Source organism: Gallus gallus, chromosome 3 (assembly GCF_016699485.2).
Source record: "Gallus gallus isolate bGalGal1 chromosome 3, bGalGal1.mat.broiler.GRCg7b, whole genome shotgun sequence".
In the NCBI taxonomy this organism is placed as follows: Eukaryota; Metazoa; Chordata; class Aves; order Galliformes; family Phasianidae; genus Gallus; species Gallus gallus.
Genome location: NC_052534.1, coordinates 19,518,170 through 19,535,287, shown reverse-complemented (window position 1 = coordinate 19,535,287; position 17,118 = coordinate 19,518,170). Strand labels below are relative to the sequence as shown.

The 17,118-nt window shown below is 36.6% G+C and overlaps 1 protein-coding gene across 5 annotated transcripts in view; it reads right to left on the bottom strand.

The window, feature by feature from the left end:
• Positions 1-2,282: 2,282 nt before the first annotated feature.
• The window catches only part of GPATCH2 (G-patch domain containing 2), a 103,919-nt gene continuing 89,083 nt past the window's right edge, over positions 2,283-17,118 (bottom strand). For 4 of the 5 annotated variants that reach the window (XM_040697051.2, XM_015283655.4, NM_001031046.2 and 1 more), the window contains exon 10: positions 2,283-5,938. In XM_040697051.2, coding sequence (XP_040552985.1) covers positions 5,769-5,938 — 170 coding nt within the window. In that variant the 3' untranslated portion in view covers positions 2,283-5,768. Of the gene's footprint in view, positions 5,939-14,842; positions 14,892-17,118 lie in introns of all 5 variants that reach the window. The other variant, XM_015283656.3, reaches the window with a different exon arrangement.

The following is a 17,118-nucleotide window of genomic DNA, read 5'->3' as shown; positions in this document are numbered from 1 at the left end:
GCAGGTAACAAAACTCACTGACACGGACAACTAGGGAGCAGTAGGAGATGCTTGAGAAAAAGATGGAGGGAGTTTTACAGTGGACGAGTGCAAAACAAGCTAGGCTGACTCAGCAAGAAAGACTGAAGAATTAATGGTGGTAGATCCATGAGAACTTACCTCAATTACTAAATGAGCCGGTACATCTTGTAGAACTGAGTTTCCTGTATCATGTGTTTTTTAATCAGTAATCGTAATACTCTTAGCTGGAAACTAATGTACATTAAAATTATATATTTCTTGCTGGCTTTCTTTTTTTGTACACTAGAGAAAATACTTGGGACACGCTCCTTCTGCATACTTCTAATGTATGTTCTCCCATGCTTATTTTCATTGAAATTTGAGCAATTTCAAATTGCTAAAACTTTTACTTTTCTGCTATTTCTTTATTGAATCAAAAACATTTTTTTTCTTCCCTTATTCTTGTTACTTGACTGAATGAAAGACTACATAACGCATACAGAATCAATTAGTTACTGTACCCAATATTAGGTACTGCAGCCAAACAGGTGCTCTGTTGCCATGGAAAATTCAGGATCCATGTCTGTAACAGGGAAGGAAGTTAAGGCCTCAGTCTGCAAACACTTTTATGCGTGCTTATTTTTATACCTTTGAGGAGCTTCTAGACATTTAGAAGTCAGTGGAGATACTCAGGTACAGGAAATGTTACATGTCTTATAGTCTTCTTCAGTTTGGGGTTGGGGAAATAGCAGTTTGGTGGGGCTGAAGAAAATTCAAGTTTGAAGTGTCAAAGTGTCAAAAAATAACTGACATGGGCAAGAGTAGGCCAGTCAGAAAACTGGCCAGGTGAGGTATGATAAACAACTTCATTAGTCTGGTTCAAATGACAGAAAATCTGGAGCCTTGCCACTTAGCATATACATGAGATAATATTTTGAGACAGAGAACATGGGGAATTATCACTTCACACATATACAGTTATACGTTTTCAGAAAAAAGGAAAGGAAGAACAACACTGAAGACTTAAGGCACACTAAGCTGAAGATACCTATAATCAAATATTCTGAATGATAATCTAATTTTCATTTTCAGCTTTTCACTTAAAGACTGACTATTCAAAACAAGCGTTCTATTGCTACTGTCAAAATACCAGTATCTGTTTTGTTGCAGGACACAAAGGACCCACAGGAAGCCTACACATTTCCACTAGAATTATCTTACTGGCAGTTAATCATGAAACTTTCACTGCTTTAGTTAAGTTTTCCACAATAACTCAAAGCAGGCTTATATTAAGAAGTTTGTTGATAATCTTACCAAACTTTGTATACATTCTATAGCACAGATAAACAATGTATGCTGGTAAAGCTCACACAGTTTCTATAGCAAAAAAAACCCACCACTTAAGAATATCCATACTGAAATTGCTGCACCTTCTCCAAGACTTTTTCCACTACAGAAATATCCTTAAGCAAACAAACATACACACACACATACACACACACAAAAACACCCATAAGTACTGTACCTGTAAATAAACAAATAAAATTAGCTACATAAAAACTTCTCCAGGAATAATTCAAAGCAAAAACATGGTGTTCTTTTAACATGCTAGATTAGCTTTAGAGCTAAACTACAGGTGGATAGTGAAATAATTCTGGTTTTCACTACGCTGCACGCAGCAGGCTGAACACACGCTGCCTTTAGTTATGGGATTCTGTTGTGGACACCTTGGCAGATGCCGTGTGCTAGCTATGTCCCTGCTCCCAAAAACTTTGCTATCAATGAAAACCTAATTAAAAAGTCTCCTCACTGCATAGTGCCAGAGAGGAAAGGGATCCCCGTTTCTGATATGCCTTTACTGCTCAGCACAGGGAGCAGAAAGATGAAAAAATGTGGCGTGAGCTCTCCTTGGAGCAACAGTTTTAGAGACCTGCTTGAAGAGAAAAGCACAGTCATATGACAGCTATCAAAGCATACACATACTCAAAGAATGAAGAGGACTTGTATTTAAACATCCCAGAAGAATATAATAACAAAAGTACTGCAAATACTTTATATGAGGCATTTTGTGATGTGGTTCATATTTTCTGGTTAATAACCACCTAGAAAAGTACTAGTAAGGAGGTACAATCACTAAAACAGCATTAGCACAATATACACGTGCTTGCTACAAGATATTAGCAATCTTAATTACGTTTTCAGAAGCAATGTTTTTGCACTCACCTGAGCAGTAACACTGCCATTGAAAAGGGCAGTTTAAAGAAAAGAACATACAAAACCCATGGAGTCTAATTATTTTATTTCATCTTGCATTTGTGCTGTTAAAGCAAAGCGTTCAATACATATTATTCAGCTATTTACTGCCATTCTACACCCATTATTGACCTAATTGAAGAAAGACAAATGCAGGGACAAACTTGTTAAAATAAGCATATTGATAATGCTTCTCTGACTTCAACAAATATTTACTTAAAAACAGGATTCTGCCAGCAACTGCTCATGTGTTTCTTTTATTAACAGTTAATGGCTTAATTCACAGAACTCTGAGACACAATGGAATGTAGCAAAATGCAATGTTGATAATACTGGATGTGTCTTCTTTTTACTAAGCATTCTGCATAGACAGAATATTGTGTTAACAGCTTAATTACCAATTAATCCAACACCTAAATGGAAAGAATTTGGTGAGTGATACTAACTTTTAGGTACAAGATGAACCAATATTTTCGTAGGCATAAAAACCTTCAGTATCATAGTCAGTATGAATTCTTATTGGAAATAGTCCTACATATACTATAAAATAATGTAAACCAGTTTTATAGCAGGTGTGATTGTAAGTTATACAGCAGATGATTTTAAGTTATGCATGGGAAAAACCTGAAGAAAAAAAATCAAGTACTTCAACTTGTTTCAATGCCAACAAATATTGCAGCAGCTTAAAAAAGACAGAACAAAACAAACCACAATGATTTTGTTTTTTATTTTCTTCCTAATGCTAGCTTTAATTGTGCAAAGTTACACTACTGGGATATCATAAATCACACCTGTGAGAAGTGGAAAAATGATAGTGTGATTTTGAATGGATTTTACTGCATTAAATTACCTCAAAATATGAGATTAAAATATTCTAATAAATCAATTTCTCCTACAGCTGATTGTTAGCCATGGCATCTAAAAATACCTGCTGGAAAACAGTCAAGGTGTACTTATCTCCATATGAAAATCAATTTGACCATTTAATGTCTAATAATTTCTAAAAGACTGATATCAAACAAAAAACACGGGACTCGATGAGATCCATCCATGGGTTCTGAGGGAACTGGCAGATGTAGTTGCCAAACCACTAACCGTCATATCGAAAGGTCATGGCAACCTGGTGAAGTTCCCCCTGCCTGGAACCATAACCCCCATTTTCAAGAAAGGAAAAAAAGAAGATCTGGGGAACTACAGGCCAGTCAGTCTCACTTGCGCTTGGCAAGATCATGGAGCAGATCCTCCTGAAGGTCCTGATAAGGCACGTGAAAAACAAACGTGAGGTGATTGGTGGTGACTGACATGGCTTCACCAAGGATAAGTCATGTCTGACAAACTTGGTGGCCTTTTATGATGGAATTACAGTGGATGAAGCAAGAGCAACTGATGTCATCTACCTGGACTTGTGCAAAGCATTTGACACAGTCCTGCATGACATCCTGATTGTCAAATTGGAGAAAAATGGATTTGATGGATGGATCCCTCACAGGATAAGGAACTGGCTAGAAGGTAGCACTAGGAGAATTGCAGGCATTGCACTGAAAGAATGGGAGTGTGTCATATAAATCTATTACCGTAAATAACAAATACAGAAGTGAGCACCTCTGCTGTCTGCAGAATTCCAGGTTCTTTGCAACTACATGACCCTGGAATTCTTTGGATATGGAATGTATTTAACTTGGTTTGGTGTATAAGAGATATTAGAAGTGTCTAACATACATTATGCTATGCTCCAAAACCTTCCATAAAAAGTTTGCACTGATTATAAATGCCAAGTCTGTTTAAAAATTCTTATAATGTTAAAAGGCAAAACCACACAGTGATACCAAGGATGCAAAGAGCAATAAATGGCTCTTCTGAAATTCAGAGAACATCTGCACTCAGCTATCATTAACAACAACAGGTACTAATCTTTTACTCAACACTATATAAGTTGTGAAAGAATGTTTCCGAATTGACCGTACTCACCCTGGAAAGAATGAACAAAACTTGTAAGAAAATTCAATGTTATAATGTTGCTACATTTTCTAGCATTGTTTTTCTGGAAAAAAATATGGGTGAATCTGAAAGAAAAAGACCAGTGAAAAAAGCAGTTCTTAAAATTCATCACTATGCTTCACAGTCACGTGAAGGAAGCTGCGCTCCCCTTATTCTCAGGAATTATCTGTGCAGTAATCTGCAGGTATTTTTCTAAGCAGTTTGGTAGCTTAGGACAGGGAAGAAAAAGAAACTAAAGAATCAAATCCTGTTCCCTCTGCAATCAAAGTAAATATTTCTAGCTACTACAGCAGGTGCAAGATTTTCTCCTTAGTCCATCCATACAACTGTTCTTCAGCCCTATCATTTAATTTTAAAGTGGAATTTGTTTTATACTACAGACAAATAGTGCCCTGGGAGCTTGATTGGTTGCTGCTTAATTAAATTACTTCTGCTGATATTAGATACATTAGGATACTGATTAAAACACTTAATGATCATTCTGGATTTTAAATTGCTAGCTTGGATGTTTGAGACACTATCAAAGTATCTTTTTCCTTCCTTTCCTCCACCTTAATCTCACTTCTTGTCCTTTTTCAGCTATGTTATGTTCCTTAAACATTGTGGCTCACTGGCACCAACACAATCACAAAACAAATGTTGAACACTGCATTGTTTAAAATACCAAATCCCAGCATATAAACACTGACAGAGCCATCTTTAAAATACAACTTTCTCGTTCAAACTTGAAATATATCCTTAAGTGTAGACACATTAAGGATTATTCATATAAAGAGATATCCAAACTCAGAATAAAATTTAAAATTTTAAAATATCTGCTGAAAAAAGATAACCCTGCAAATGTAAAAACAAGTATAAAAGCTTTACTTTTGAGCTTGAATGTGGAAGACAGTGATACATTGCCAGATAATGATGTTGAAATGGCATTCCTATGATGACAAAACCATTTTTCATGCTCTTATACAAAATTGTATAACACATCACCTTCCAGCGGAAAACATGTATATCTTACAGGCAAAATGACAGCTTATCCTCAAATACCGTTAAACACTAGAAATATCAGGTTTGGAAACTTGGCTTGAAAAGGGGGAAAACACAATTACTATATAAAGTTCAATTTTCCTTGACAAACCTTATCAAGGTTCTTGAGATGAAATTATACTTACAAAAAAAAATTGCTTATATACTAAAATCTGCTGTGTCAGAAGGTTCTATGAAAAGAAGCAAATATACGGAATTTTATACTTAATACAAACTTTAAGACGAGAGAAAATAAAAAAGTACAAGTGTTTGTACATTTTAGCACCATTGTAAAATTAGGTTCAAACGCCGGTTCTGTCACTGTGTCTGTACCTTGCAGCTGGTGTAGCTGATGTGAAGCACACAAGCTTCAGTGATCTTTGAGAGAAGAAATACTGGATTTGCTGATCATAACAAAAAATTACAAGTTTGCAATTCTTGTCTTTTTAAATTATTTTCAATCTTTACTTTCACTTGGCAGCCAAAGTGCATTTCTGTCAGCTGAATCCAAGTCCGAGTCCTTTTGGTCTCTGGATGGCTCGTATTGGCTCTGCTATCCCTTTTCCGTCTGGTCCAAGGCCAGTGCCAGGAGTCCAGCCCATGCTCTGAAGCATTCGGTTTCCAATGTTGTTTTCTGGGATTGGTTGGGTGTTTTCACCTACAAACCCTGAGATTAAAGAAACACACAGCATTAATCAGCACTGCCTGCCATGTGGAGAAAAGCAGGATAATCTCCTTTAAAGCTTTAAATCTTTCTATTCTCCTAATTCATCTAATAGGTTGCTAGAACAGGCTGTCTTTGCATATGTTGACCTCCTGACTGCATATGAGTCCAAATAATAAACCCAAGGCTTTGCTTTATTTTCAATATTTCTGAAGACTCAGAATTTAAGTGTGACAAACTCTGTTGCAGATCTTTTTTACTCCAATACAGTGGATTTTACGTCAGTCTTGAAGAATATGCATCACATGCTCAAGTCTACCAATAAAAGGGCAGGATTACACAAATGTCTTGTCCTACACAATTATTAAGCCGAGACACACCATACTATCATGGCCACCTTTCCATTCTCAGCAATATTATCAATGTGCAAGAAGATCACTTTCAGTAAAAACTACAAATGTTTTTGGATTAAACACTTGCAGCTTCTACAGAGACTATAATACAGACAAGTGGTCTAATATTCTGGAATACAGCTATATCCTTATTCAGTTTCTGTTTTACTAAAATTGCAAGAGGTTTGATATCATCCAGTTTACTTTTTGATATTTGCAATAACATTTAATGCTGTTTATAGGCTTCTTCCTACACAACTGAGATCTTTTTCTTCCTACACAATTGTAGGAAGTTTCACATACTCTACAGAAAAGATTGTCAAGATTGCAAAATGCAATTTAACATTCATTTTCTTATGAAAACAACAAAAAGAAATGTGAATGTCAAATAACAAAGTGTTTTTTTCTCCAAGCTTCCAAGCTCCTCAAGCTAGACTTCTGGAGATAACACGTGGGTAAGCTTTGTCTATCTTGCATCAGGAATACAAATTGTATTTGTTTCAGGAATTTGTAGTGATCCTTATGAAGTTACAAAAGGCAAATATTTAAGAATTAACTTTTTAGCTAGCACAAGCTATTGCATGTAGGCAGTTGGTTTTTGTTTTTATCTTTGTACAGCATGCTCCTTCCTCCTGACAAGAGAACAACAAAACCCACCACATGCCCAGCTCAAGACATTATCTGTTTAACTTTCTACATACTTATTCTGGCCTGCTACTTTCTGAAAAATATTTTAGGAGGAGTCCATGGTGTTTTGATTTTGAAGACTATAATGTCTTCAATCAAGAATTTACCAGACAAGAAAATGGCTTACTAAACGGAAACAAAACAAAAGTTGAACAAGCACTTCTGAAAAGCCTCATTTAACACCCACAAAACAAAAGCAAAGCTGCATAGGGGAAACCCCACAGAGAGATAGAGGTTCAAAAGAAGAGCTGCATTATGGTGACCGAGATGATGAATTTATGGTACTCAAACACAATTCACTACAGATCTGTTTAGATTCAGCAAAACAGTGGCTACATAAAAGCTATGCAGCTTCCAAGTACCTCAGTCTTCGAGTCAAAGAAAAAGGGAAATGCACTGAGAGAAGGCATTCTTTAATACTAGTTTGAAGCTATGCTTAATGCTAGACTTAAAAAAGGCTTTTAAGTCAGCAGACTCTCATCCCCGAGAGGGTTTCCCTTGAACTGACCAGCACAGAATTCAATGACCAAGACTTCCTTTCTTTTCAGGCCCCCACAGGCAGAGGCAATTTTCATACAGTCAAGTCCCTGACATTGCCTGGCATACACAACACAGGCTTTGCAACCTTCTTAGTTATACTTTCTAGGTCAAAAAAACAGAAAGAAGAAAGGCAACGGTTCAACAAAAGCAAAGGTAAACCTCACAGGTAAAATCTTGGAAGCCTGTTTTGGTCCACTCTTCACAGCAACTCATGGTAAGAAATGGCATGTGGTTTCAGTAGCCATGGAACAATTAAGTGAACTTCAAAGGAAAGAAAGATCCAAGAGATCCGTCAAGCAAGAAAGAACAAAGATAAGAGTATATTTCATGACATGTAAGTATTGGAAATACTAAACCATTCATAATGCTGCCTAGACAAAGACAAATGCTGCTGGGCTGGTATGCAAGGCACAGCTTGAGTCAAAATAAACAGCTTTTTGTTAGTCCATTGTGGGGGAAAACCCAGATAATTTTTCCTGTAAAATACACACCTTCGTACTTGAACATTAATTCTAAAGAAATCCAGAGCAACTTCATAAACAAAGATTCATGAAGAAACAATCTGTACGATGATATAGTTAAATAATCAGATGTTGCTATTTTGCTCACTGCTTTTTAATTTCTGCAACTGACATGAAAATTAGAATACTTTTTGTTTCAACAGACATACATGCATCAGAAATGCATATAATTTTTTTTCCCCTACTGTATATACTTCTATTTCCTATTAAAACACCAAGGCCTGTGCTGAAGCCTTCTGTTTCATTCTTACACTTTGCCAAGAAATAACAAAAAGAGGGAGCAGAAACCACCATAAACTTGGCTTCCACACTCCCTTTTGGGCCAACAATCAAGCAGCATGCACTGTCCAAAGGATAATGTGCTTGGAGGCTTTGTACAGCAAAAATAATAAAGCAAAACCAAGCCACACAACTTGCCTATGTTATGGGCATGTACACTGACTAATTACTCTATCATATAAATAATGTAAATATGAATAGCTTTTATTTCAATTTTGAAAAAGTTTAATACATGCAAGTCATTTGCAGTATAGTCACTTTTTATATAAACATGTCTATGTCTGTCTGAAATTTTTCAGATGATGAATGAGAATTGTAGGGATATTAATTTACAATGTTTTTTTTTTTTTTTTTTCTGAATCAGAAGAACATGGATAGTTTTATTCATAACTGTCTTTTTCCTCCATCCCATGGTCAATCAGAAATAAAAACAGAATAAAACCAACCCTGCATCTTTGACCCACTGCATGATCGAAAAGAACTCTTAAAAAAAAAAATCACACTACACTGTTTGTTATTTCCCTGACCCCCAATTCATATGCTTTGGGCATTAATTTTCTAATTAAAATCGGTAATTGTCCTTGTAATATTCATCTTGAAGTTCCGTTTCTAATTCAAGCCCAGGGCACTTCTTGGACTAGCCAGTAGGGCCTTTTAGAGAGAATGGTCCAAGCACGTTGGCCTTGAAAAGGGCTGTGGTACCTCTGGGACGTGTTCAGTCTTGACCCACCCAGGAGCAAGAACAAAATCAACACATTGTGCCATCCCACAAAACATAACTATGCAAAACCAGATTAAGCAAAAGAGCAGGGATGCATTTTTCAAAGTTTATTGCTGTATGGGGCTTTGTGGGGTTGCATGAGTTATGAGGAGGTTTCTGTATTAGTAATTTGCTGGAATTCCCTATGTAGAGTATTTTCTTTTTACAATCTGAAAACACCTCAGCTACTATAACAGTTTGGTTCCTGAAGTTTCAGATGAGAAGTCTACATGCAAGAGTAGTTACCATTACACAAGTGAGGAGCTAATACTGAGGAACAGTAACTTGCTTGAGAAGATAGCACATAAAAATTCCTCCAATTGCATCCCTTCACTTAGCAATGCTGGTAACCAGAATAATAATTTAAAAAAGCCCTACCCTCAAATATTTGTGCATATGAATAGGCACACTTCAAGGTCTACATTTATTATGCATATGACCTTACATACATGAAATATGGTAAGGAATATGATAAGAAAGAAACAAAACTAGGAAGTGAAAAAACAAAAAAACTCATCACACTTATGTAATTTTTATATGATATTTATGATGTTATTAAAGGCAAGTTTCAATGAAAAATAAAGGTATGCAATTTTTTCTTAACAGCTGCTGAGACAGGTATGTCCTGGTTAAACAGTACACTAGCATTCAGTGCCATACCCTTGATTTTACAGTGATTGCCATGAATTAATTTAATTCCATCTGTAAGCTAAAATCAGATCAGAGGTCTAATGCTGCTGCAGGCTCCACATCTGTTTAATCATTTTTGGATACAACAGCTTGCAAAAGTTCAGGTTTTAAATTTGCTTCATATTTAAGAAACAATGCTCCTCTGCAGGAAACAAATGAGCCTATGCACAGTTTTGATCTGACAGATACATTTTATTTGCTAAAAGCTTTTTCTAAAATACTTAAAAGCTCACCGATTAAGTTATCATATGTTATAGAATAATAAAGGAACTGTGACTCTATCAACCATAATTGTGACAGTATTTATTTGTATGGCCCAATTTCTGGTTTGGTTTAAATTTGTGTGCAAAGCATGTTTGGTTTAAATTTGTGTGCATAAAGTTGGAATACAGCTAGGTTCAATCTCTTAAATAACTCTTATTTTAAAAAGCACTACTGTTTTTATTTTTAAGCTGTAAGAAGCAAATTAAGGCATACTGAAGTAATTTCATCTCTGGCCACTGAACTCTTGTGATGTTATGAAAATGTTCTTTTTTTTTTAAACAGTTCTGAGAAAATGACACTGTACAAAAATACAGTCTTGGCCTTTCATCTTTCTTTTATATGATTAAGACCTGTGAGTAGAACAGCAATGCCTTTGCAGAGCATTCCACAACTATTATTTCCTTTTCTATCGCTCTCAGCAGCCTTAAATCCTTTAAATCCTTTCCTAGAAGGATCTCTTTTTGCTTGGGTAATTTTTGCAATACATGGCCTGCTAACCCTTACCCCCTACCCTCGATCTCACTTATGTCTATCACAGCAGAGTCGGTCTTTCTACCTCAAATCTTCCAAGGAGCATTGTGGATGGTAATTCACTTGCGTAATTGGCTCAAGAGATGAAAATCTTGTATCTGCCTCTCTTAGCCACTAATCTATCCAGCTGACTGCAAGCCTAATTGGCAGCTTGTTTAGTAATTTGGCTCCTAAAGTGTTGTATTGATGTTGGATAAACAGCCAATGGAAGGCGAAACGATACATGCTGCTTCACTTTAAAAGCTAGTGCACTTTCCCCCTCATTTTCTGAAAGCATTTAATATTCTATCTCTTCTTTTTCTTTTCTGATTTCTCACTAGACAGATGAGCTCAGAACAGTAGGGACTGAAGTTGATACACAATACATTTTAGAAGGAATGTAATCAAAATAACATGCTGCTGCAGTGCATCTTTTCTGTGTTCATTCTCTCTAACTGAAAAAAAAAAAAAAAGGAATCAGACTACCCAGATGCTTATATTCTTAAAACTGTTTTGGATAATTGTACAGACTCAGCAATGTGAGCATGGCTGACAGCCATACTGTGATTTTTTTAAATCAGTACCTCTAGTGGTTTTCACAATTCACTATGCTGTGGCTACATAACAGAAACAAGCAAACAAAATCAGATACGAACATACTTCATTATTTATCTAAGTATTTGAGATTGAATTGTTAGACCAAACTTTCATACGTGCCTCACAACAAGGTATTAAGGACTATGTCTCAATAATAGCTTTGGAAGAATTATGGGTGAGATAAGTCTGCTTGTACTGCATTCTACTCTAGCCAGTATAGAGTGATGAAACCAGCAGAGAAGGCAGTCAGAACCCTCAGTAGCTGCTGGAAGCCTTCATAGCCACCCAGCACCGGAAGCAGAACTCAATGTCTGCACCGCTACAGTTGCACTCCTACTGTCCCACTGCTGGGTTCATTAAAAGTAATTGTTACATAGTTGCAGCAGGGGTAGATGCATCCCCTAGTATAAAACCCTAGATTTTACATTCATTTCCAACCTTCCGAATTATAAATCCACACACTGATGAAAATTTGGACACTGAACTGGTTTAACTGGTCTTCCATCATTGCAGATCACTTGGATTTGGACTTCCAAGTGCTCTTCCCTTTTCTTGCTTTACTGGACCACACTATGGGCGAAGTGTATTCTTTTGCCTATTCCATCTCTACTATCTTTGCTTGGAAACAGCCAGTATTAGTAGAATTCTGCTTATTCCTTGGTAGGGGGGAATCTCTTGATATTTGTATTTTCACTAGGGTCCAAACGAAGCCAGCTTTATTCCCTACCTATGCTGACAGAAAGACAGTCACTGGACTGCATTTCAGAAGAGTTTCCACCAGGGAGAATTCCAAAGTTCTGCACAACCCCTACAACACTTGCCAAAATTGCTCTCTTCTGATAAGCATTCTCTGACTTGTATGAAAATAATTGTAACCTTGCACCGAGTCCTGCAGAGAAAGGACTTAAACCACAAAAATGTTCTCCAAATGGATAGCTCTATTATTAATTGTAGCAGAAAGACTGAGGATTAAATGGATATTAGGACTATGCCTCTTATGGTGGCTTTGAATAATCTTAAACCAAATTTGGATGGAATACCAGGACACCATTGGTAATGGGCAATAAGTACTTCTATTGCTGATTCTGTGCTGTTGTAGTTAGAGTATTATCTTCTGTCACACAAGATTAATTTATCGAAACTAGTCACATACATCCACACACATATATATTTAGTAAATAAACATTTGCCTATTTATCAGGGCCCATATCGACACTGCTGCTAGAGGCTACTTTACTAAGGAGTATACAGTAATGAACACAAAGAACAAAAGCTGGAACATTACTAAGACTTCTGGCTAGAATACACAGATGACAATAGGACTTAGATGATTCTTGTTTTGGAGAGCTTTCTAGCAAAATGAAGATCTGGGAAGACGCTGAATTATCCCTTTCCACTTGAAAGATATAAAATAACACCACATCCAGCAGCACTCTTTCTACTTAAAATGCAATCGTGTCACTTATACAAGCCAACTACAATCCTTGTGTTGGTAACGAAGACATCAGAATGCAAATATTAGATGTGACCTTAGCAGTGGCAATGTCAAGCTATAGGTTGACAATCAAAAAAAAAAAAAAAAAAAAAAAAAATTTCCTCAGTTCTTCCCTTCTTCATGGCCCTTCTATGGATCCACTCCAATAGCTCTGCACTGCTTTTGTGTCTGGAGCCCCAGGCCTGGATGCAGTACTCCAGATGGGGCCTCATGTGAGCAGAGTAGAGCACAATCACCTCCCTTTCCCTACTGCCATCTCTCTTTTGATGCAGCCCAGGATACTGTTAGCATCCTAGGCTGCAAGTGCACACTGCTGGGTCACATCCAGCTTTTTGTCCACCAGGATCCCTAATTCCTTCTACACAGGGCAGCTCTCAATTTTTCTTTGAGTCTGTTAACTGTCTGGGATTGCCTCAATCCAACTGCAACACCTTGCACTTGGCCTTGTTGACCCTCATTAGGTTCACATGGGCCCACTTTTCAAGTATCTCCAGATCTTTCTGGTCCCCCTTACTGGTCACCAAGGACTTTGCCTGACAGTTACAACTTTTCAAATATGATGGAGCATGGCTTGGCAACCACATCAGCCAGTTCCTTCAGGACCCCAAGATGCATGTCGTCTGGCCCTGCAAACTTGTACAGTCTCAGGTCTCTCAGACTTGCTCCATTCTTACACTGGGAGGGATATTGTTCTCCCAGCCTCATCTAGAGGTTCAGGGTTGTGAGAGGTATGGGAAGCCCAATTGCCAGTAAAGGCAAATAACTCATTGAGTATCTCAGCCTTCTCCATGCCCTTTGATGCCAGTTCTCCCTTCTCATTTATCAGAGAGGGTACTCTCTCCTTTGCTCGTCTCTTCTGACCTGCAGAACCCCTTCTTGTTATTTTTCGCATCCCTTAAGTTATTCATTCCAAGAACAATTTATGATGCAAGTTCAGTTCCATCTGTGCTTTGGCTTTCCTGATCCCATCTCTGCATGACCAAATGGCTGCCCTCTGTATTCTTTCCAGGCCATGTTTCCCTGTTTCCACTGCTTGTATATTTTCTTATTTTCTCTCAGTTTGACTATCAGGTCCTTGCTCAGTCATGCTGGACTCCTGCCTTTCCTGCAAGCTCTTGCTCCCAGAAAAGCATCCATAAAGAGCTGCCAGCTCTGTTCCATTCCCATATCCCTACGGACAGTATCCCAGGGGATCCCATCCACTAATTCCTTAGATGGATGTCCACTGTCATGAAGTTCAGAATCCTAACTTCGCTCTTTTCCAGGCCCATATTCTCTAAGATCAGGAACTCAAACTATCAATGCATCTGAGTGGTTGACAAAACAAGCAAGCAAAAAACCAAGACAAAACAAAAATAAATTAAAAAAAAGCAAAAAAAAAAAAAACCAACAACAAAAAATGCCCCCCCAACCCCCCCAAATTAATTTTAAATGGAGGTGGCTCCTCTGTGAGGAACCGTTTCTTTACAGTACCTACTGTTGTTTCTAATACTGTATGGTACATCCCAATCTTTCACTTTTTAACTGACTTAGCGAAAAAAATGAAAAAAGCCTCTAAAATTCAATCTCTTGCAGAAATAAATTAAATATATATATATAATTTATATATTTATTTTATATATATATACATACATACATACATACGTGTATATATATATGTATGTATGTGTGTGTATATATATGTATATATCTCCATAGGCTGGATGCTCACGTAGATAGGCTTTGTAACCCATAAAAGATGATAAGATTTTGTGTACTGTGATAAGGGAGAGTATTCACAACATGCCAGTGTTGTACCTGCTGTATGAAAAGAGATTTCTGTTGATGGAGTTGTACATTTAGTAGGTGCAAAAGCCATGAATCAAGCTAAGAAGATAGTAGGCATAAAATAGTTTGTCTATAGTTTTGGAAATTTACTGACAATTTAAGTCAGCTAAAGCCTTCCCTTTCTTTGCAGCTATTTCAGTAACTTGACCTTCACCACAAACTTACCCTCAGAAACCTCTGTTATCACAGTGTAATCACAATCTTTTTCAAATCATCATTTTGGTACTGCAGATATTCAGGTCTGATTTTTAATCACTGACATATTAAGCATCAGCAAAATAGTTTGCTTAGCTGTTCTGTTGGCAATTTTTAAAAAGGAATGAAAACACGTACCCTTTTGATTACCTTGTTAAAGTGAGTCATGATGGCATTATAGGAGTGCTCAGTGTTTCTGCTGTAATTAAGAATGTCATATTTTTCATTAAAAACATTTTTCTTTAAACGAGTCTTAACTTTGCCATTTCACTCTGTATCAGCATGTAGCATAGCATGCAACACGCCAAATAGATAAAGACATAACATCTGAAGTTTGCTTTCCATAAAAATTATCAATATTAACTTGTCTATAAAATGCACAATAACATATATTTAATATGTAAATTCTTTGTATTTCACCTACAAGACTGCTTTCTTTTTAAACTTAGATTTTGCAAATGCACACTATAAAGCACACTAATAAACACCAGATATAAAAGAACATTTTCAAATATAAATAAATGGTTATTTACAACGCATAGAAATAAAATTTTACATTTTTGTTATTCTGGATCCAATTTTCTACGCTCTTTAAATTAAGTTATTAACATCCTTCAGGTGTCAAGCAGAATTTGCACACCAAAAAAACAATTTCTTTCAGTAAGCAAGGTTTAGAAGCATCTCATATAAAGACAAACAACAAAAGAAAAGAATAGCTGATTGAAAAATAAAATCTGTACAGAAGGTGACAGAGTCACTAAGAGAGAAACTGGGGCAAATATATCACAGCATCTGAAATTATGTATCATCTAATAGTTTGATATGAGACTTTAAATAGGTAATGTGAGTTGTTTGCTGAAATTATTGTAAGCATTTCCAATGCACGCATTTCAACTATAAAGCATACTTCATGGAGAGTCTCTTTCTTCTTGCATACAATTTTTCGTTGTTGTTTGTTCTGTTAATATTTTCATTGGTACCAGAACCCAGTTTTGGTAGGGTTATTTCCATGTTAGTATATTGGCTTGCCTAAGAGTTTTTTATACAAACTTGAGGACATTGTATTGCTGCAATGAAATACGTCAGGGTGTCATGTGAAATAGCTCTACTGCTCAAGCAGTCAAAGAGTCATTGAGAATGACCTGGCCCCAGATTTTACTGCTGAATCACTGAAATAATATTGATTTCACGGAAGGAGTTGTGAAAAAACGTAGATATTTCTAATATACGACACTTGATTCTTACAAGAAATTGTAGAAAGTAAACAATTTTTCTTTCCATCTTTTTTCAGTTGATAAACCAATTACCTGCCTAAGCTCAGTTAATACACAGATGGTGCTATCTTAAGCATCCGAAATCCGGAAAATTTATTTCAGGAAAGGAAAAAAAAAAAAGAAAAGAAAAGAAAAAAAAAGAAAAAAAGGACAGATTAGGACTTCACCACCTCAGTACTGCCAGGTCCTAACAATCGTACCTAATATTATCTCCTGCTTTTTTCATTGCTTTTCATCACAGCTTCTCTTCACCTTTACAAATGACATTTTTCAAACTCTAAAACGCACTGTGTTGCTCAAACTTTCTCGCTTCAATAGTTTCTCATTGCTGTACAAGTAAATCTACATCCTTTGTTACTAAAATACACAAACCTATTGGTATGTGACTTTGACTCCAGGCTGGGAACAGGTTATAAATTTAGAAATCAATATCTAACTCTATCAATATTCATTTTACTTTTTCAATACAAAATACAAAGGTGAAAGAGCAGTAAATAAGCTGGAGTACTGAAATAAATTGGGTGTTCTTGTCACAATTAATAAACGTTTAACCAATAACACTGCTTGCTACAGAAGTCTATAGCTTTTAAGATGTCTGAAAATAGCAGGTGCTACTCTTGTGAGACTCAAAACAGAGAGCATATTTCAATATTTCTCTGGTATCATGAGTCATTCTCTCTACTACTACTGAATCTAAACATTTAAAAGATCATTTTCAAGGCTGTGCATAGCACTACAGCAATTAGTTTATCACTGTAATTTTCTGAAAAACACAGATGGTTTTTAAAGTATGTTTCCACAGACTATAAGCTTAAGCAGGTCACGCTTTTTCTGATGTTATTAAATTCAACAGTTTATTTCCACTTTTTCTCCAAAGCATACTACAATGTTCAGTTTAAGTAGTATACTTTAAGAAGCAAAGTGTATGGAACAGTCCGACCTACAAGGGCTGCTCCAGAAGTAATGCCTCCTACTTTGTTATGCTGGCCCACAGCATTAGAGATAGATGGTGGTGGTATGGAAGCAGAGGCGGAACCTTCCTGCCAGTATTCCATTAAAGGTTGTCATGTGACAGATGGCAGCAGAAGGGCACTCTAACAGAATGCCATCTGACAAGGAAGTGCGTATCACGCAAAGGGGTGTCACTGAATA